Source organism: Stegodyphus dumicola, chromosome 2 (assembly GCF_044657685.1).
Source record: "Stegodyphus dumicola isolate Sdum_Otavi_A_Nest chromosome 2, ASM4465768v1".
NCBI classification, from domain to species: domain Eukaryota; kingdom Metazoa; phylum Arthropoda; class Arachnida; order Araneae; family Eresidae; genus Stegodyphus; species Stegodyphus dumicola.
The window spans coordinates 264680355-264697245 of NC_140769.1; the positions used below are offsets into that span (position 1 = coordinate 264680355).

Genomic DNA, 16891 nt, shown 5'->3' on the forward strand with positions numbered 1-16891 from the left:
TTTATCAACTGTCAAGATATAGATCCTAGCCAGTACAATAAATGACTATTGTGCAGGATAAGACAGACACAACTGTGATGAAGATATTGATAACAGTGACATGAAAATGATTTGTGAACTGTAGCAGATGACATAATTCCAGCACCACTTTTGATTTGAGACCTAGGGGATAGCTGTGGACAACAATAAGATTGATTGGGATCTGAGAAGCAGAAATAAAGATATCTTATTACGTAATGTAATGCTAATATTACTATGCATTGTTATCAGAACACAAGTTGCTTTTAAAGAAATAAAATTGTGGTAGTTAGCTGCAGTTTATCCTTGACTACTTTTCATTTGTTATGATCTTACAGTAACCACATGTTTCAGAAATTATAAATTATTTGCCTAATTTTCTCTTCTCTATTTTTGTACAGTGAAATTAGTTGGAAAAAAAAAGTGAAAAATAGACTAAAAAGTACAGTAAATATTTATGGCAGCCGGCTTATTTATGGCAGATTTGAAATGTTGGTATTGCATTGTTGTAATGTGCTTAGCAAATGCATGTAACACTTTTTGTTTTCCAGGTTCTTAAAAAGTTAAAAGAGAAAGATGTAAAGAGGCAAGAAGCAATATATGGTATGTCGTCTCCTCCAATGGGAATGTTATTCTTTATAATTCATATTTTGAAGGTAGCAATAATAGAAGCATATTAAAAGGCTTTGCAACAGCAATATATGGTTAAGGACAATAAATAACGGTGGTTTCCTTCTTACAGTTTTAATTTTTTTTCTGTGCAGTGAACTGACATATTTAAGAGATTTTTAACAGAACTATTGATCTGTGTTTCTAATAAATATAATATTTTTTAGTTATCAATAATTAAATTATATTCAGTGAATTTAAAACCTGCATTTTAAAAATTGAATCATATAACCTTTTACCAGGTGCGTCATAAATTCGTGCAAAGTTAAAAAATTCGTAATAAAAGAAGGAATGCACGGAAAAAAAGAAGGAAAATTTTTTGTTTGCGGCAATATGGTCAGAAAGACATTAAATTTTTTTCTGGGGGTGGGGGGAACCAACCAAAAGTGACCGACAGAGGGTGCTCACCCGTCATACTGAGATATTTTATGGAAATCAGGCTATCTATAAATCACTTGGCTGGAAACGGATCCGTCATTCGAAGCTGGCAGCATGCTTTCTTTACCAGATCGGGCGTTGGTGGTTAAATTGTTCTACAAGAATGGTGAATCCACAACTGTTACACTGCGAAAGTTTCGCACGGAGAAAGGACTGAAGGCGCAAAAAAAGCCTTATTTCATTGAATGGGATACGGAATTTAGTACGACCTATTGAGGAAACGGCGAGTTTGGAGGATCGTCAACGAAGTGGACCCTTGAGAGCGGACCGTGTCCATGTGGTACAAAGTGTCATGAAAGCTATGGCAGCTGAAACATCAACGGGGAGTAGTAGTGCTCGTAAAGCTGAGAGAAGAATGGGATTCCGGAAGCGTCGATTTGACGTATTCTGTATGGAATGTTGGATCTGTATCCGTACAAAATCCAGCGACTTCACCAGTTATTACCGGCAGATACAGATGCAAGACAAAAGTTTGCTACATGGGTGCTGGCACAAATGGAACATAACTCTCAATAGTTGCTGAACGTCATGTGGACGAATGAAGCCCACTTTTCACTGCATGTTGACGTCAGTACGCAAAACAGTCGTATTTGGGCTATGTCAAACCCTTGCGAGTACCAGAGTTAGCCACTGCATTCTCCTCATGTGACTGTTTGGCGTGGTTTCATTGCATCTTTTATTCTGGGCCCTTTCTTTTTTCAAGAATCCTGTCCTGTATCCGGCATGAAAACCTGTACAGTCACTGCAGCACGCTTTTGCGTGACCATGTTGTGCCTGCATTGCAGGAAAGACATGCGTTACCTGTTGTCATCTTCATGCAGGATGGTGCCCCACCCGACATTGCATGCGATGTCAAGACATTCCTGTTGGAATCTTTCACCAAAGACCCGAGTGATAAATCACAGTTGTAAGATTCAGTGGCCCTCAAGATCACCAGAGTTGACCCCGGTAGATTTTTGGTTATGGAGATACTTAAGATCTCCACACAACCAAAAGTTTTTCAGTCCCCAACCACACTGGTGGAACTGAAAAATGCCATTCGGCTGACCATCGCTGCCATCGATGGTGACATGCTACACTCCGCTGTAATGGCATAGTGACATGCCTCACTTGCCTATTTATTACGGTGTGGTGGTGGTAATGTTGAACATCTGTTACTATAAAATAAATGCATAGTATCATGTTATTGTGATATGTTTGATTGTCTGTTTCTGTTTGCGTGATTTGAATAAAACCTCTCAGTATGACGTGTGAGCGCCCTCTGTCGGTTACTTTTGGAGACTTTTTTTTTTTTACATGGGAAAAAATCCGTCTTTCTGACCATATTGGCACAAACAGAAAATTTTTCCGTGCATTCTTTCTTTTATTACGAATTTTTAAAATTTGTACGAATTTATGATTAACCTGGTATAAGGTTACTATACCATTTCATTGGAAATATTTATTTCCAACCAGAAATTTAAAAAATGGTACCTTTGTTGTATTAAGTATCTTTTTTGTTTAAAACTTAACCTTGAAAATATGCATAAGAATTATAAACACTACTTCATCAATAAACCTAAAATTGTAAATAGATATGTAAAAAAATATAAATTTTAAATATTGTTCTTTTTTTAAAAAAAAAAAGTATGAGTGCAATTTAAAACAGTAATAATAGTTTTTAGATTATTTTGATTAACATTTCACTCATATCATTTCTTATTCATTAATTCATTATTTATTTAATTTTATTTTATAGTTTTAGAAATTAAATGTGTACATGGTTAATTACACAGTAGATAATTTCATTGTTATACAGTCAAAAGTCGTTAATTCGGACACCCATAATTCGGAATGATCTATAATCCGGACCTCAAAACTAAAAACTCTCTGCGCATGCGCCGCGTTGACACATGCGCATAGGCGTTTACGCGTGCGCGTAACACCTTTTACGACTGCGCATATGAGTGTGCGCAAGTGCAGAATATGTTTTCGCATGCGCATTTTATGTATAATGGACGTAAAAGCTAAAATTATCTAATTATCTATTTCAGTTAATGTTGATGATTGCGTTGTTACTTAATTTTCGAATTGGATCCGGCTTATTATTTTTTGCAGACTGTAAGAGCAATTTGATAAAAGTAAGCTTAAACTTTCGATTATATCAAATAGAATTTCCGATATATATTTGTTAATATGTAAAGGATCTAAAGCAAAAGTATGTTTTGAAATCCGAAATCTGTTTATTAATTTCACGCTGCTCGGCGGGGGGAACGCCGCAGCGGACGCGTAATGAATTGGAAGCTGATCTGTCAGCACTATCATTATCTTCAGGGCAGATGTTTTTATTTTATTTGGCTTATGATTCCTTACCAAATTAGTATTTCATCTCAATGTGCTCCGTCTTTGATATGATTTAAAACAAGTTCCTCGTCATTATAATTCTCTTCCGATAGTGAAGAAACGAAAAAATTTCGATTGACAAATTAGTCGGTGTTCTTGACACAGCAATTATAGGACTTGAACAGCGGAACTTTGTAACTGAACAAGAAATTATGTCTGTTTAATAGAATTAAAGAGAAAGTATTATCACATGAAATGAAGCAAAACTTAAACAACTTACATTGAAAGAAATGTTTAATAAAGTAAACAAATAAATATTAAGCTTTTTCTTTTTGCAAATTTTGATACACTTTAGATCATAATTGTTCTTTATTTCATAAATTACGGTTTCATATTTTTAATTTTAGAATTTCTGCATGCCATCTTACGAGATTTAAACTGATGATCTATAATCCGGAAAAATCGATAATCCGGAATCGCCGAATTCCCGACGAGTCCGGATTAATGACTTTTGACTGTATTATATCGCAAATTCAAATTTTTCTTCCTTATTGACCCACATAATGAATTTTATTTTTTTGGGGGGGAGGAGTTGAGAGTTTCACATTCAAGCATTTATTAAAATTCCTTTTGTCATATTTTGTTTGTTTAGATATGTTCATTATATTTAAATTCCACCTTTCATGTCCATTATTTAGATATATATCTGTGTAGTAATTTAGTTAAATGTAAAATTTGTTGCAGTCTGTGTTATAAAACTAAAGTAATTACATCTTAGAACATAGACCTTTTTTATCAGAGTCCTAGAATTTGATTATTAGAATTATGAATTCCCAGAAGAACAGGATGAAACAGCTCCACTGTGTGTTTTAAACAAAAATCAGTTTTGGATAATTAATTTTTAAAAAATTTAATTTTTCATAAAAATATCAAGATGCAGAAAATTTGTATGCTTTAAAATAATAGATAATTAAATTTGTTTATCTGGAAGCAATAGAAAATTATTCTACCAGCATGCTTCTTTTTATAAAATGAACCTGTTCTTTTAGAAGGGTATTTCTCACACTAAAGAAAATAACTAAAAAGAATTATCTGTTGAAATGTATGTTTTATTAAACCTGCTTATTAGATTTCAAAATTCTGCAATTAATTCTCGTATGGGTCAAGTGTTCTTAAAAATCAAGTAGAGCTATTTCTTCCACTATCCTTACAAAAATGTCTCATAGAATTTTATAAAAATAAATCCACTTTAAAATCATTTAGAATTAGGGCCCAATTTTTTATAAACTAGGTCACAGATCTTCTGTAGAATTTTATGTTTTAGGTATAACTTTTATATAGAGAATTCTGTACAGATGTGTAAATTTTCTATAGAGATTCTGTAATAATCTGTACAGATTTTCTAAAGTCACCACTAATAAAATTTCTAGAATGAATTTCTAGAATTCTATCAAAAATATCAGATAAAGTTTGAAAAAAAAAAAAAAAAAAAAAAGGAATTGGGGTGTAATGGTAAAGAATTCTAAACATGTTTCTTTTTGAGTATTTAAAAGCATTCTAGAATGAACAAAAGATTCTTTTAGGATTAAAAAAAAATATTTTCTTTTAGTAGAATTCTTTTACTTTGAAATGGACTCAACTTGGAAAGGGGGGGGGAACTGAACACTTCTGTAGCAGATCTATTTCCCCCTAATAAAAATTTCAATTTTCTTTTTATTTAAAAAAGTATTGAAGCAAAAAGAAATGAATATTAAATAATAGTTTAATTTGATTTAGATTGAAAATCCACTTCTCATTATCAGGAGTAAATGTATGATAATTAAAAACAGTAATTTCAGAAATTAAAATTTTATAATTGATGACTTAAATTTAATCTTTTATATGTGATTTATTAATTTTTGTATTATACAAACAGTACTATACAAGTAATTGCACAAAATGTCATATAAATTTAGAGTTTTAAAAAATTTTATAGCGCAACATTTCTTAGCAGATTACTTGTACGGTTCTATAGGAATTTCTGTAGAGCTCTAGCAGTCTCTTTAAAAATTTTCGTAACAACAATTTGAATACAGAAGATAAGATCTGAATTTATATTTATTTATTTATGTACTGTACATATTTTAAGTGATATATTTTAATGCATATTTTTAGAGCTTATTCTTACTGAGAAACATCACTGCCTAACACTGAAAGTCATGCAGAGAGTAAGTAAATTTTTTCAGGCTTTAATTTTCCACTGTAAATTTTTACATGTATCAGAGGGGATTTTGCCATTCTAATGATTTAAAAAATATAAAAACCATAGGATTTCTTTATTTCTTTTGTAAATTCAGAATTATACAAACAAGAAAACGCTAAAATATTAAGTGCAATTTATGCCATTTAATATGATTGCAGTCAATGTTAACATTTGGATATTGTTATATATTGTTATCAAACTGGCAAAGTTCCGATTATCAATGTACACTGGTGGAAAAAAAGGGACAGTTCAATATCTCCTGTTCTACTGAGCCAATTAACGTAATTCATATTGTGTTTTTCATGTCTCGAAAGGGCGATTTAGAATATGCATTAGATATATATATATATATAGCATTGTTCTTATTTAGGTATTTTGACACCAAATTGGACTTTTTCTGAAATGACATGCCAATTTGTTTTCCATATTTTGATTCTACGACTCAAATTATGTCTAAATATTAAATTTTGTAAAATTTGTTACAAAATTTACGGAGAAATTCTAAAATTTATCTTGGCATATTTTTTTCAGTTTGAGCTAAGAATAATTCACTTGTTGAACTTATTAATTTGTAGCAACCTATTTTCCTTTCCTTTTTTCATTGTAAACGAACAGAAAAAAAGTCATATCATTCCTATTTTCAAATGATTTTAACAAAGTACCTAAACCACATTTGATGTTTTATCGCTTTCAGCAAATATGCCAAATTTCAAAACGTGCCAATGTATTAATTCACATATATCTTCTGAAATTTTGAATAAAAACTCTTAATTTTTTGCAGGTATGCTAAGAAATGCATCTACTTTAAGATGATTGTAAAAATTTTATATATGATAATTCAAAAATTGTTTTCAAAAAATTTATAAAAATGATTTAAAAATGCAAATTAAAAAAATAAATCATAAAAAATGGTCGAATTTTATTTGGAATGAACCTAAATTTCAAAATATGAAAGGAAGAATCAAATAAGTTTAATAAAAAAAAGAGAGATTAATAAATGTATGCCAAATTCAATTAACATTGAGGCGCTAAAATTTTGAGAGCTAATTTTTTAAAAATTACTCATGCAATTTTTATAAAACTTTGCAGTTTGGCATAATTTAAGTCGTAGAATCGAAATTGGCATGTCATTTCAGAAAAAGTCCGATTTTGTGTCAAAATAAATATATTAGAACAGTGCTATGTACAGTCAAAAGTCGTTAATTTGGACACCCATAATCCATAATGATCTATAATCCGGACCTCAAAGCTACAAACTTTCTGCACATGTGTCTCATTGACGCATGCGCGTAAGACCTTTACGGCTGCGCATATGTGTGTGCGCATGCTCATAATAAGTTTACGCATGCGCATTTAATGTATAATGGACAGTATAAGGTAAAATTATCTAATTATCTATTTCAGTTAATGTTGAAGATTGCATTGTTCCTTAATCTTTGAATTGGATCCGGCTTATTATTTTTTGCAGACTGTTAGAGCAATTTTATAAAAGTAAACTTGAACTTTCGACTATGTCAAATAGAATTTCTGATATATATTTATTAATATGTAAAGGATCTACGAAGCGAAAGTATGTTTCGAAGTTCATTAAACAAAAAGTGGAATTGCTACAAAAAATGGATAAAGGCATATCTTTTGTTTATCTAAACTTTAACGCTTGTTTATCTTTAATTATGCGGGGTGCAATGAATTGGAAGCAGCACTATCCTTATCTTCAGGGCAGATGTTTTTATTTTATTTGGCTTATAATTCCTTACTAAATGTAGTATTTCATCTCGATGTACTCCGTCTATGATATGATTTAAATCAAATTCATCGTCATTATAATTCGCTTCCGATAGCGAAGAAAATAACAGAGGTTATTGAAAACGAAAAAAATTCGATTGACAAATTAGTCGGTATTCTCGACACAGCAATTATAGGACTTGAACAGCGGAACTTTGTAACTTAACAGGAAATTATGTCTGTTTATAGAATTAAAGAGAATGTATTATCACATAAAAAACGAAGCAACTTAAACAACTTACATTGAAAGAAATGTTTAATGAATGAAACAAATAAATATTAAGCTTTTTTTCTTGTAATTTTTGATACCCTTTAGATCATAATTGTTCTTTATTTCATAAATTACGGTTTCATATTTTTAATTTTATAATTTTTGCATGCCATCTTACCAGATTTAAACTGATGATCTATAATCCGGAAAAATCGATAATCCGGAATCACCGAAGTCCCGACGAGTCCGGATTAACGACTTTTGACTGTATATATCTAATACATATCCTAAGTCGTGCTATCGAGACATGAAAAATGCAAGTTGAATTTCATCAGTCAGCCAAGTAGAACTGGAAATATAGAACTCCCCCATTTTTTTTTGTGCAGTATACATTGCTTATTGTCACAGCAGTGTGATTAATGTTATGTAAATGTTACAGAATAAATTTTTAAAGCTGAAGTACAATCACCAAATAACATCAAAACTGACAATAAATATTGTTGAGTGACAGAGAAATATCACCAAGTAAGGAAATAAATTGCTAAACAGCTTGGTTTCGATTTTTATCAATCAAACTAGGCAAAAATAAATTCTGATGAAACTGGCATCAGGCAGCAAAATTTAGAATTTATTGAGTTTACAGGAGGTGGCACAAAAGCATAAAATTGTCACTGTTTCCACCCAAAAAACCTTGTTTGGTGTAGATTTTTTTATAATTGTATTGATTGTGAGAGCAATCAGACGCAGGTTCCTCTTCCCAGGACTGAGAGAAAAAGGGAAGGACTCTGAAATAAAAATTATCTGAAAACATCTATTCAAAACTAAGACTGCTTTTTTGCATAATTTTAAATTTTACATTGGCAAGTTCTCTTCCAATGAGAAGATGCCTTTCAAATGTTAAGATTAAGGGTATGGGGTTGGTTAAATATTTTCCAAGAAACATTTTGAAGAGTTCATCAATGAACTTCTGCTTAAAGACATTATGGACAATTCATAAACAAACTTTTGTATTTCCTAATTAAAATGCTTTGAATATATGTTTATAGCTTTATTTATATTAAATTACTTAAATTCCATTGCTATTTTGAAGGATATTTTCCCTTCATCCTTTAGTGTTATCATTTGTTTAATATTATAATAGTACATGGAGAAATGTGATCACATTAAGCGGTGACTACTGTAGTATATTATTCCTCAAATATAATGAAATAAAGAAACAATTCAGGCATATTTTAAATTTGTATGTTGCCATCAGATTTCATCATTACTGTAAAATTTTATTGTAGATGCAGATGATAGTTCGTGTGAGAAGTAGAATTAGAAATTTTGCAGTGGTTATGTATGATGTTCGAAATCTGTTTATTGTATTTATGGCATGAAATAACATTTATTGTAAAATGTTATTAAAAATGCAGAAAAAATTACTTTTAAAATTAATCATCAATATTACTGCACTGAGCAATGCATCTGATTGGTCCTTGTCGCTACATCAGTTAGATTTTGTGTCAACTAATGTGCTATTCAGTTATAAAGTATTACTTATTTTACATTAGGTTTTTGTAAACTGCATCCATTAGATTAAAATAATGAGACAATAGAAGCAGAAATTGAAATAAAACTAAAAATGAATTCATTTAGATGTTTATAAAACTTCTTTCTTGTTTACTTAATACTGTGAGAAATAAAGTAATTTTTTCCCCCCTGTTGTTTCAGGTGTTTGCAAAAGGTATGATGCAAGAATTAAACGTCAGCAAAGATATGGTTCAGAGGATTTTCCCGTGCTTAGATGACCTGCTCAGAATTCACCTCACCTTTTTGCAAAAGTTAAGAGAAAGGCAGAAGGAAGAAGTTATAGTACCTCACGTTGGTGATGTAATTTTACAACAGGTGGCTTCCTTTGATATTTAGAAAATAAAATTAGTAATGCTATGATTTATATTTCATAAGAATTTGAGAATTTAATGCACCTTTAATTGAATGGTTAGTTATAAAGAATCATTCTATTGTTAATGATTATGGCAAAACATTAATAATTTTTCTCTTAATTTTTATAAGATTAAGCATTGATTTGTATCATGTGTAACAATACGACCTTATTGACTTACCGTATTTGACGGCATATATGATGCACTTTTTTTCCTAAATTTAGTCTCAAAAAAAGTTACCTGCGTCTTATACGTGAAGGACACAGGTTAACTTTCAACACTGAATGCTATTTTTGGACCGGATAAAGGTCTAGACACACATAACTTTTTCTACATCTGCCATAATTATTTTGTGCATACGTGAAATATCTGTCGCCAAAAAGCGCCAAAGCTCGAAGCTGATGTCAAAGTTTGAACAGGTTTGACGGTTACTATACGTCTATGGAGCCTTTCCTTCTTTACATAGACTTTCTTTGACTCAGCCGACACACGTGTAGGTATCGGTGCTACTTTGTATAAACGTGTCGGTATCGGTGCTTAAAACTATTTGTTTTAAAAAAATACTCTAGAAAATATGACTACAGGAAACAAGAGATTAAGCTCTACGCCAAAGTGCATGGAAACAGAGCAGCAGCAAGGCATTTCGGTCCACCACCTACCGACAAAATGATATGTACTTGGCGACTGCAGGAAGATCAACTGAAGACTGCTAAAAAACAAAAACATAACCTTCGATGGCCAGCTCCATCTTGGCCTGAACTTGAAAATACCGTAAAAATGTGGGTGATAGATAAGAGAAAATCTGAGATAAGTGTTTCAACCAAAATGATAATCAATGAGGCCAAAAGATTTGCAGAAAAACTTGGGAATCAGAACTTTTCAGGGTCTGAGGGCTGGTGCTACAGGTTCATGAAAAGGCAAGGCTTATCAATGCGCCCAAAAACAACTATTGCACAGAAAATGCCAGCAGATTATGAAGAAAAAATACTAGTATTTCATTACAAAACCTGAGAACTAAAAGAAGCCACATTTTAAGTTATTGTGGTACTGCGCGGACTATTGAAAATTTTTCCTTGTGTGTGGCCTTCTAAATAAGGGTGCGTCTTATATGCCGTCAAATATGGTACTCTGTATAAGCATTTTTTCTCTTTTTAATTAAGGTGAGATTAAATTTTCAGAAAATTTAAAATTTCAAAAAACGTATCAGAATGTAACACAAGTGTTATCAATTTGAATTGTTGGAATGAGTGCTTTTGGTGTTGATCCCAATATTTATCAATCTCGTTCTAGATATATTTTAACTAAGACTAATAGACTGTAGTTTATATTAAAAAAATTCAAAAATAATTTATATTTTTAAAATTCTTCAAGCATTTGAATTAATTTTATTAAGAACTCTTCTTTTAGTATTTTTGCTATAATTGCAGGTAAAATTCCTTGGCCTTTTGTTTTTATCTTTTGTATATGTGTATGAATATGTATTGTCAAAAACTTCACTGACTGTGTTTCTTTGACACATTAAACTGCCATATACATGGTAGGTTCCCATACACCAAGGCCTGAGTATCTTATAGTCAGATAGCTATGTCACTGTAACTCAGTTTTTTATTTTAGTGATGGGCAACCTAACCTTGACATGCTCAGAAGTATTGCTCAATGTAATGATGATACCTTTAATCAAACAGTTTATGTGGAAACTGCAACTGTATGGAAACTGCAACTGTCCAACAAAAAGCACACAGTGTGTGTTATAGTAGTAGTCTCTAACTCAAATTGTATGTAGGCTTAATGAATGATCTGAAAATAGCTAATGGCCCAGAATGTTTTTTACCAATTGAACATTTTTATTAATAAAATAAAAATTTTCTTAAATAAATTTTAAATGTCATGAACTAAAGACATGAACAATAATAATATCACAAAGGAAAAACTTCAAATTATTATATATTTTCTATCTGAAATCTGAAGTTTGTCACATACAAGGTAGTTTTATTGGTTTCAGTTTGTAATATTGACAGTTAAATAATAATTCCAGTTTGATATTTATTTCAAGTAGTTATAACGTGTTTAATTAATCATTAAATAACGCTTTCATTTAAACTAAAAGTAAACAAATTATGAAAACTTTTCAAGTTAGCCAAAATTCTAGAGTATAAGAGGAATGTATACAGTACAAAGTCCGTAATCCGGATTCGTCGGGACTTCAGCGATTCAGGATTAGGGGTAAATCTGGTAAAATGGCATGCAGAAATTATACAATTAAAATATGAAACTGTAATTTATGAAATAAAGAGCAATTATAATTTAAAAGGTATCAAAATTTAGAAACAAAAAGCTTAATATTTATTTGTTTACTTTTGTAAACATTTCTATCAATGTAAGTTATTTAAATTGCTTCATTTTTTGTGATAATACTTTCTCTTTAATTCTATAAACAGACATCATTTCTTGTTCAGTTACAAAGTTCCACTGTTCAAGTCCTGTAATTGCCGTGTCGAGAATACCGACTAACTTGTCAATCAAAATTTTTTCGTTTTCAATAACGTTCTCTGTTACTTTCTTCGCTATTGGAAGCGTGCATGGGTAAGCGCTTTACTAGCTTTATGCGCATGTGTAGCGGACGTGCGCTTCAAATGTGCATGTGTAAGTTTTTGTGGCTTTGGGGTCCGGATCATAGTTCATTCTGGATAATGGACGTTCGGATTAGAGACTTTGTACTGTATTTCATTATTTCAAAGAAATAAACACTTGCAAAGTGATGTTTAAAATAGTTTCTTTTAAACATAACAGAAAAAGAATTACGAGCATAGTATTTACAGCTCAATGAGAATTACATAATGCTACACCATAGTGCCTCCAAAGATAACTATGCAGTATTCTTTTTCACTTTTCGCCAGTGCTGGCACAATCCGAATTCAAACCTTAGGGCGGGAGGAGAGCAAAGTCACTCCAGCATGTTCAGAGTGAGGGCAGAAAAGTTAATACAGTTTTTGATTTGTTGCAAGAGTAAATAATGATGACCTATCCTCTTTCTCTTATTTATTAATTTTTTTTTCAGTTCTTAAATATGTATATTAAATAATCATAAACTTCTTTCTGCTTGACATCTGATGATGTTTCAATTCCGATAAAATTGGTTACTGCTTGACATGTCATGATGTTTTGATTCCGATAAAATTTGTAGCCTTTGAAGAGAAATTACTAAAAACGACCTTCATGAAGGAATGTAGATGTTTGTTGGTCAGTCGAGTTCTTTTCTTATTTATTTTCAATTATTTGGAGGAGGTGGGGGAGAAGCTCAAATATATATGCATTCCCAAACACAATAATTATTCTTTATAAAAATTTGGTGCTAACTGTATTTATTTTTTGACAAGCACAAATAAAAGTTAATAAAATCTGTATCTTCTGTTTAGATGAGATTTATATCGCACTGCAAATTAATTAGTTCCATTTGTAGATTTTCTGATGCATTATTCATGTTCATATGAATGGTAATATTATAGATGTTCTGGTGCATTATTCATGTTCATAGGAATGGTATGAATGGTAATGAAATATGTTATAATAATGGTAATGAATATAATGGGAACTTAAGACTTTAAATAAATTAATCTTGAAATATTTGCAAACTATATTTGCAATAAGTACACAACTGAAATGTATTTGTGAGCCACATAAAATTACTTCGGAGGCTGCATGTGGCCTACAGACCACCAGTTTCAGACCACTTAATTGTGGTATTCAGAATTTAAATCTTTTGAAATTGCCAACAAAATTTTAGGATAATTCTTATGGGATACAGCCAACTAATGCAAAATTATCGCCTGCTGCTTACAGATTATTAAATTTATATCTGCATGTCACCCAGTACAGCTTATACTGAAATTTACTAAATATATGGTAAAAATAACTCAATAAAAATTGTTCCCCTGCTCCAAATACTTTTTTTTTTTTTTTTATGAAATTGTGAGAACTTGGAACCATGTTTTTCAAAACTGTGTGTTTATTTTAACTACAGTAAAAGACCGACTGTCCAGCATTCTGCTAAATAGAAAGGTTAAATAACAAGAAAATTAAAAAATTTTGGGGGATTTAAAAAAAAAAAAACTTTCTCCAAAATGTAAGTAAATGAGAGGTTTGAAACATTATTTTAGAGCTTGTTTAATATTATATTAATCATATACATTGACGCCAAATAGTGTGATTGAGCACCAGAAACGGATAAGCATGATCACAAGAATTTAGCCTTGGTTTTATGTAAACTAAATTATTCTTCATAAACCAGTTTAATTTTTGTAAAAAAAGGATATAAGTTCTGCTTTTCGTTGCATTTTGAGAAAATTATTAATACTTATGGCCACTTTTCGTGAAACAGTATCCAGTAGAGTAGTTTCTATGTTATAGAGTACTGGCAACAGATAAACATGATGTGCAGCTTTACTTGAAAATGATGTAAGGTGAAAAACTGAAATATCCAATTTAAGTTTTTATATGCTATATCTTTGTATCTGTTTTTGTAAAGAATGATCTTTTCCATTAAAGTTCAGCTGGAATGACTGGTGCAAATTGGCGACATTTTTACCAACTTTCATGTCTGGTGGGATTTCATAATCGCATAAGATGTTTTACTTTCATGTACATCAGCATTTATAACTGAAATGCATTTTTTTTGCCCTGAAATCTTGTAGAATTTTAAATGTAGACTTTTGATATTCAAGTTGCTAACAAATACGTGATTGTTTTTATAATTTTTAACCATAAATTTCTTCCATTCGTTTGGCTTTTTATCCTGAATTCCAATTTTTATGCATTCAACTTGTCCAAAGTATGTTTTTTTTTAATTGGATATATTTATTTTTAACAGTTCGATGGTCAAAATGGTGATGAGATGTGTACATTATACTCTCAGTTTTGCAGTCAGCACAAAGAAGCTCTTTCATTGTATAAAGATATTCTGAAATCCGATAGGAAATTTCAGTCATTTGTCAAAGTAAGGAATCGTCTATTATGAATAGTGAATATAAGGAATAGGGAAAAATTTAAATATATATATTCATATTTTTGTTTTAGCGGTGTGGAACAAAGTCTTTCTGTAAGGCAAGAGGCATTCCAGAATGCATTTTATTAGTCACGCAGCGTGTAACAAAATACCCTCTTCTTGTTGATGCCTTAATCAGAACTACAAAAGGTAATTATTATTATTATTATTGTTATTGCATTCACATTTAACCTGTTCAATACTGGCAAAAGGAGGAAAAAACTCTTCCCCAAGCCGGAGCACTCCGAAAGTACTTGTACATGCAAGACTAGGCAGTTTTCTCCACGAAGCCTAATTTCATTTAAAATCGTTACTGCAATTAAATATTCTGAAATTTGCAATTTATTGCCATTGATAGTATCTGAATATACTGTAATAAAGTTTTCATAATGATTTTTAAAAATGTATAATTTAAAGAAGATAGTGTCATTTTAATAAAAGTGCTGTGGGGAAAAATGCACATTTTAAAAATTTGAATAAATTTCTAGTAAAACTACATGATACATTCAAACAAATTTCATAAATGTAACGAAATGAATGGATTGTTCGCTTTTATAAAGTTCTATTAGTGTCTGGCTTCTCCCCCCCCCCAAAAAAAAAAATCGAACACGTGCAGTTGTTTACATGTTCAAATTCCTTTGAACCTTAAGAAAATTGTAATCTAAAAAAATACAAATATACCAAAAATGGGATTTATTCCTGTTGGTCATTGAATGATTGACGTATGTAATGTTGCATTTTCAAATGAAAATTTACAAATGAAGTGTTCTTTCCTAAGCTCCTTTTCCTGATCAATCTTTTTATCTCTTACAGTATTCACATGTCTTTTGTTATTTTCCTGTTGAAGCTGTTAGAAACAGTAGGACTATATTTATCGGCATATGCACATGCTGTAACATATCTAGTGTTTTTAATGTAGATTGATAGCTGGTATAGTCATGTGTGTATTTGTGCATATATGCTGTAACAATAGATGTACACTTGTGCTCCTGATTTTGGTAGCTTGTGCATGAAATCAGGTATGAAACACATAAAAATTTCATTGCATCGGATTTCATAATGGGCCAGATTATAAATTAGAAGGGCTAGGTTTTGCCCACTCCTGGTATAGTTTTTTAGTGATACTAGCTGCCATTTCACTGACATGTGTTTGAATCCTGGTGAAGGCATGAATGCTTGTAAGTGTGTAGTGTCTGTGAGGTATAGGCACATTTAAAAGTCTGTTGACCCAAATATCTTATCGAGTGATTATTGGTAGGTAGAAGTAGGTGAAACTGCTCTTTTCTGGCATCAGATCAGAACTATATACTCAATCAAGTGAGTCAGTTCTTTTTTATAACTCATTAACAATACCTTGTGCTCATTAACAATACTTTTGAGGAATAAGATCATAAATGGGAAATGCATCAAGAGGTACGTGTGAGGATGGAACAAAGAGTAGAAAATGAGGAGTGGAATCTGAAGAATCGATTCTGTCAAACTGCTCCTTTCCTGGACTGATTTCTTTCAACTTTACTGTTGAGATTCTCTGAAATCTCTTTTTCCAAATATTACTGTCAATAAACATCTGGAATAAAAACACGTTTAAAAAGTTGGGAAATTATAAAAATTAATTGTGGTTGAGCTGATGACCTATGGATTTCTCCTTGCACCTGTCTTAAAAAGAAAGCAAATGAAGAAGTACTGTAATCTGCATTTTTTTAGGGCTAAAAATAATTTACTCAGTTCATATATTTGAAACAATTATATCAATCTGCAATTTACCTCTCCATCTGTAAGTAAGCTATTACATTCTTATCTTTAGAAAAGTAAGTGGTATATTTTCTTTCTCTTAAAAGGGTGATTTCCTTTCAGAAATAAATAATATAACTTAGAATTCTGTTGAAAGTGTTAGGATATTAATTAAACCCTCTTTTCAAACCACTGTAATTCTGAGCTCATCACTTATGCTTTGGAACATCACAAGAATAATATAAAACAAATAAGTTTTAGTAATTTTCTAATTTATTTCATTACAATTTGTAGTAAATGCATAAAAGTATTCAGTTATTCTCTTTCATATGATTTTCATAAAACCGAGTGTTGCTTTTTCTTCTTCTTTGACTACTATGACAACATTAGCTAGATTGTAGAATAGTTTGCAGTTTATAATTTTTATTTACAGTGCTAAGTATTTTAGCATGGAAAGTATTTTTCCCTTGGATATATCTTTTTTAATTGTCCATGTATTACTGTGCATG

General features: G+C 31.0%; 1 protein-coding gene across 6 annotated transcripts in view; it reads left to right on the plus strand.

Annotated features, from left to right (window-relative positions):
• Positions 1-16891, plus strand: part of LOC118197830 (A-kinase anchor protein 13-like) — a 281410-nt gene that overhangs the window by 199414 nt on the left and 65105 nt on the right. For all 6 annotated transcript variants that reach the window (XM_085812122.1, XM_035369379.2, XM_035369382.2 and 3 more), the window contains 5 exons: positions 570-621; positions 5602-5654; positions 9399-9572; positions 14478-14603; positions 14684-14801. In XM_085812122.1, coding sequence (XP_085668248.1) covers positions 570-621; positions 5602-5654; positions 9399-9572; positions 14478-14603; positions 14684-14801 — 523 coding nt within the window. The remainder of the gene's footprint in view (positions 1-569; positions 622-5601; positions 5655-9398; positions 9573-14477; positions 14604-14683; positions 14802-16891) is intronic.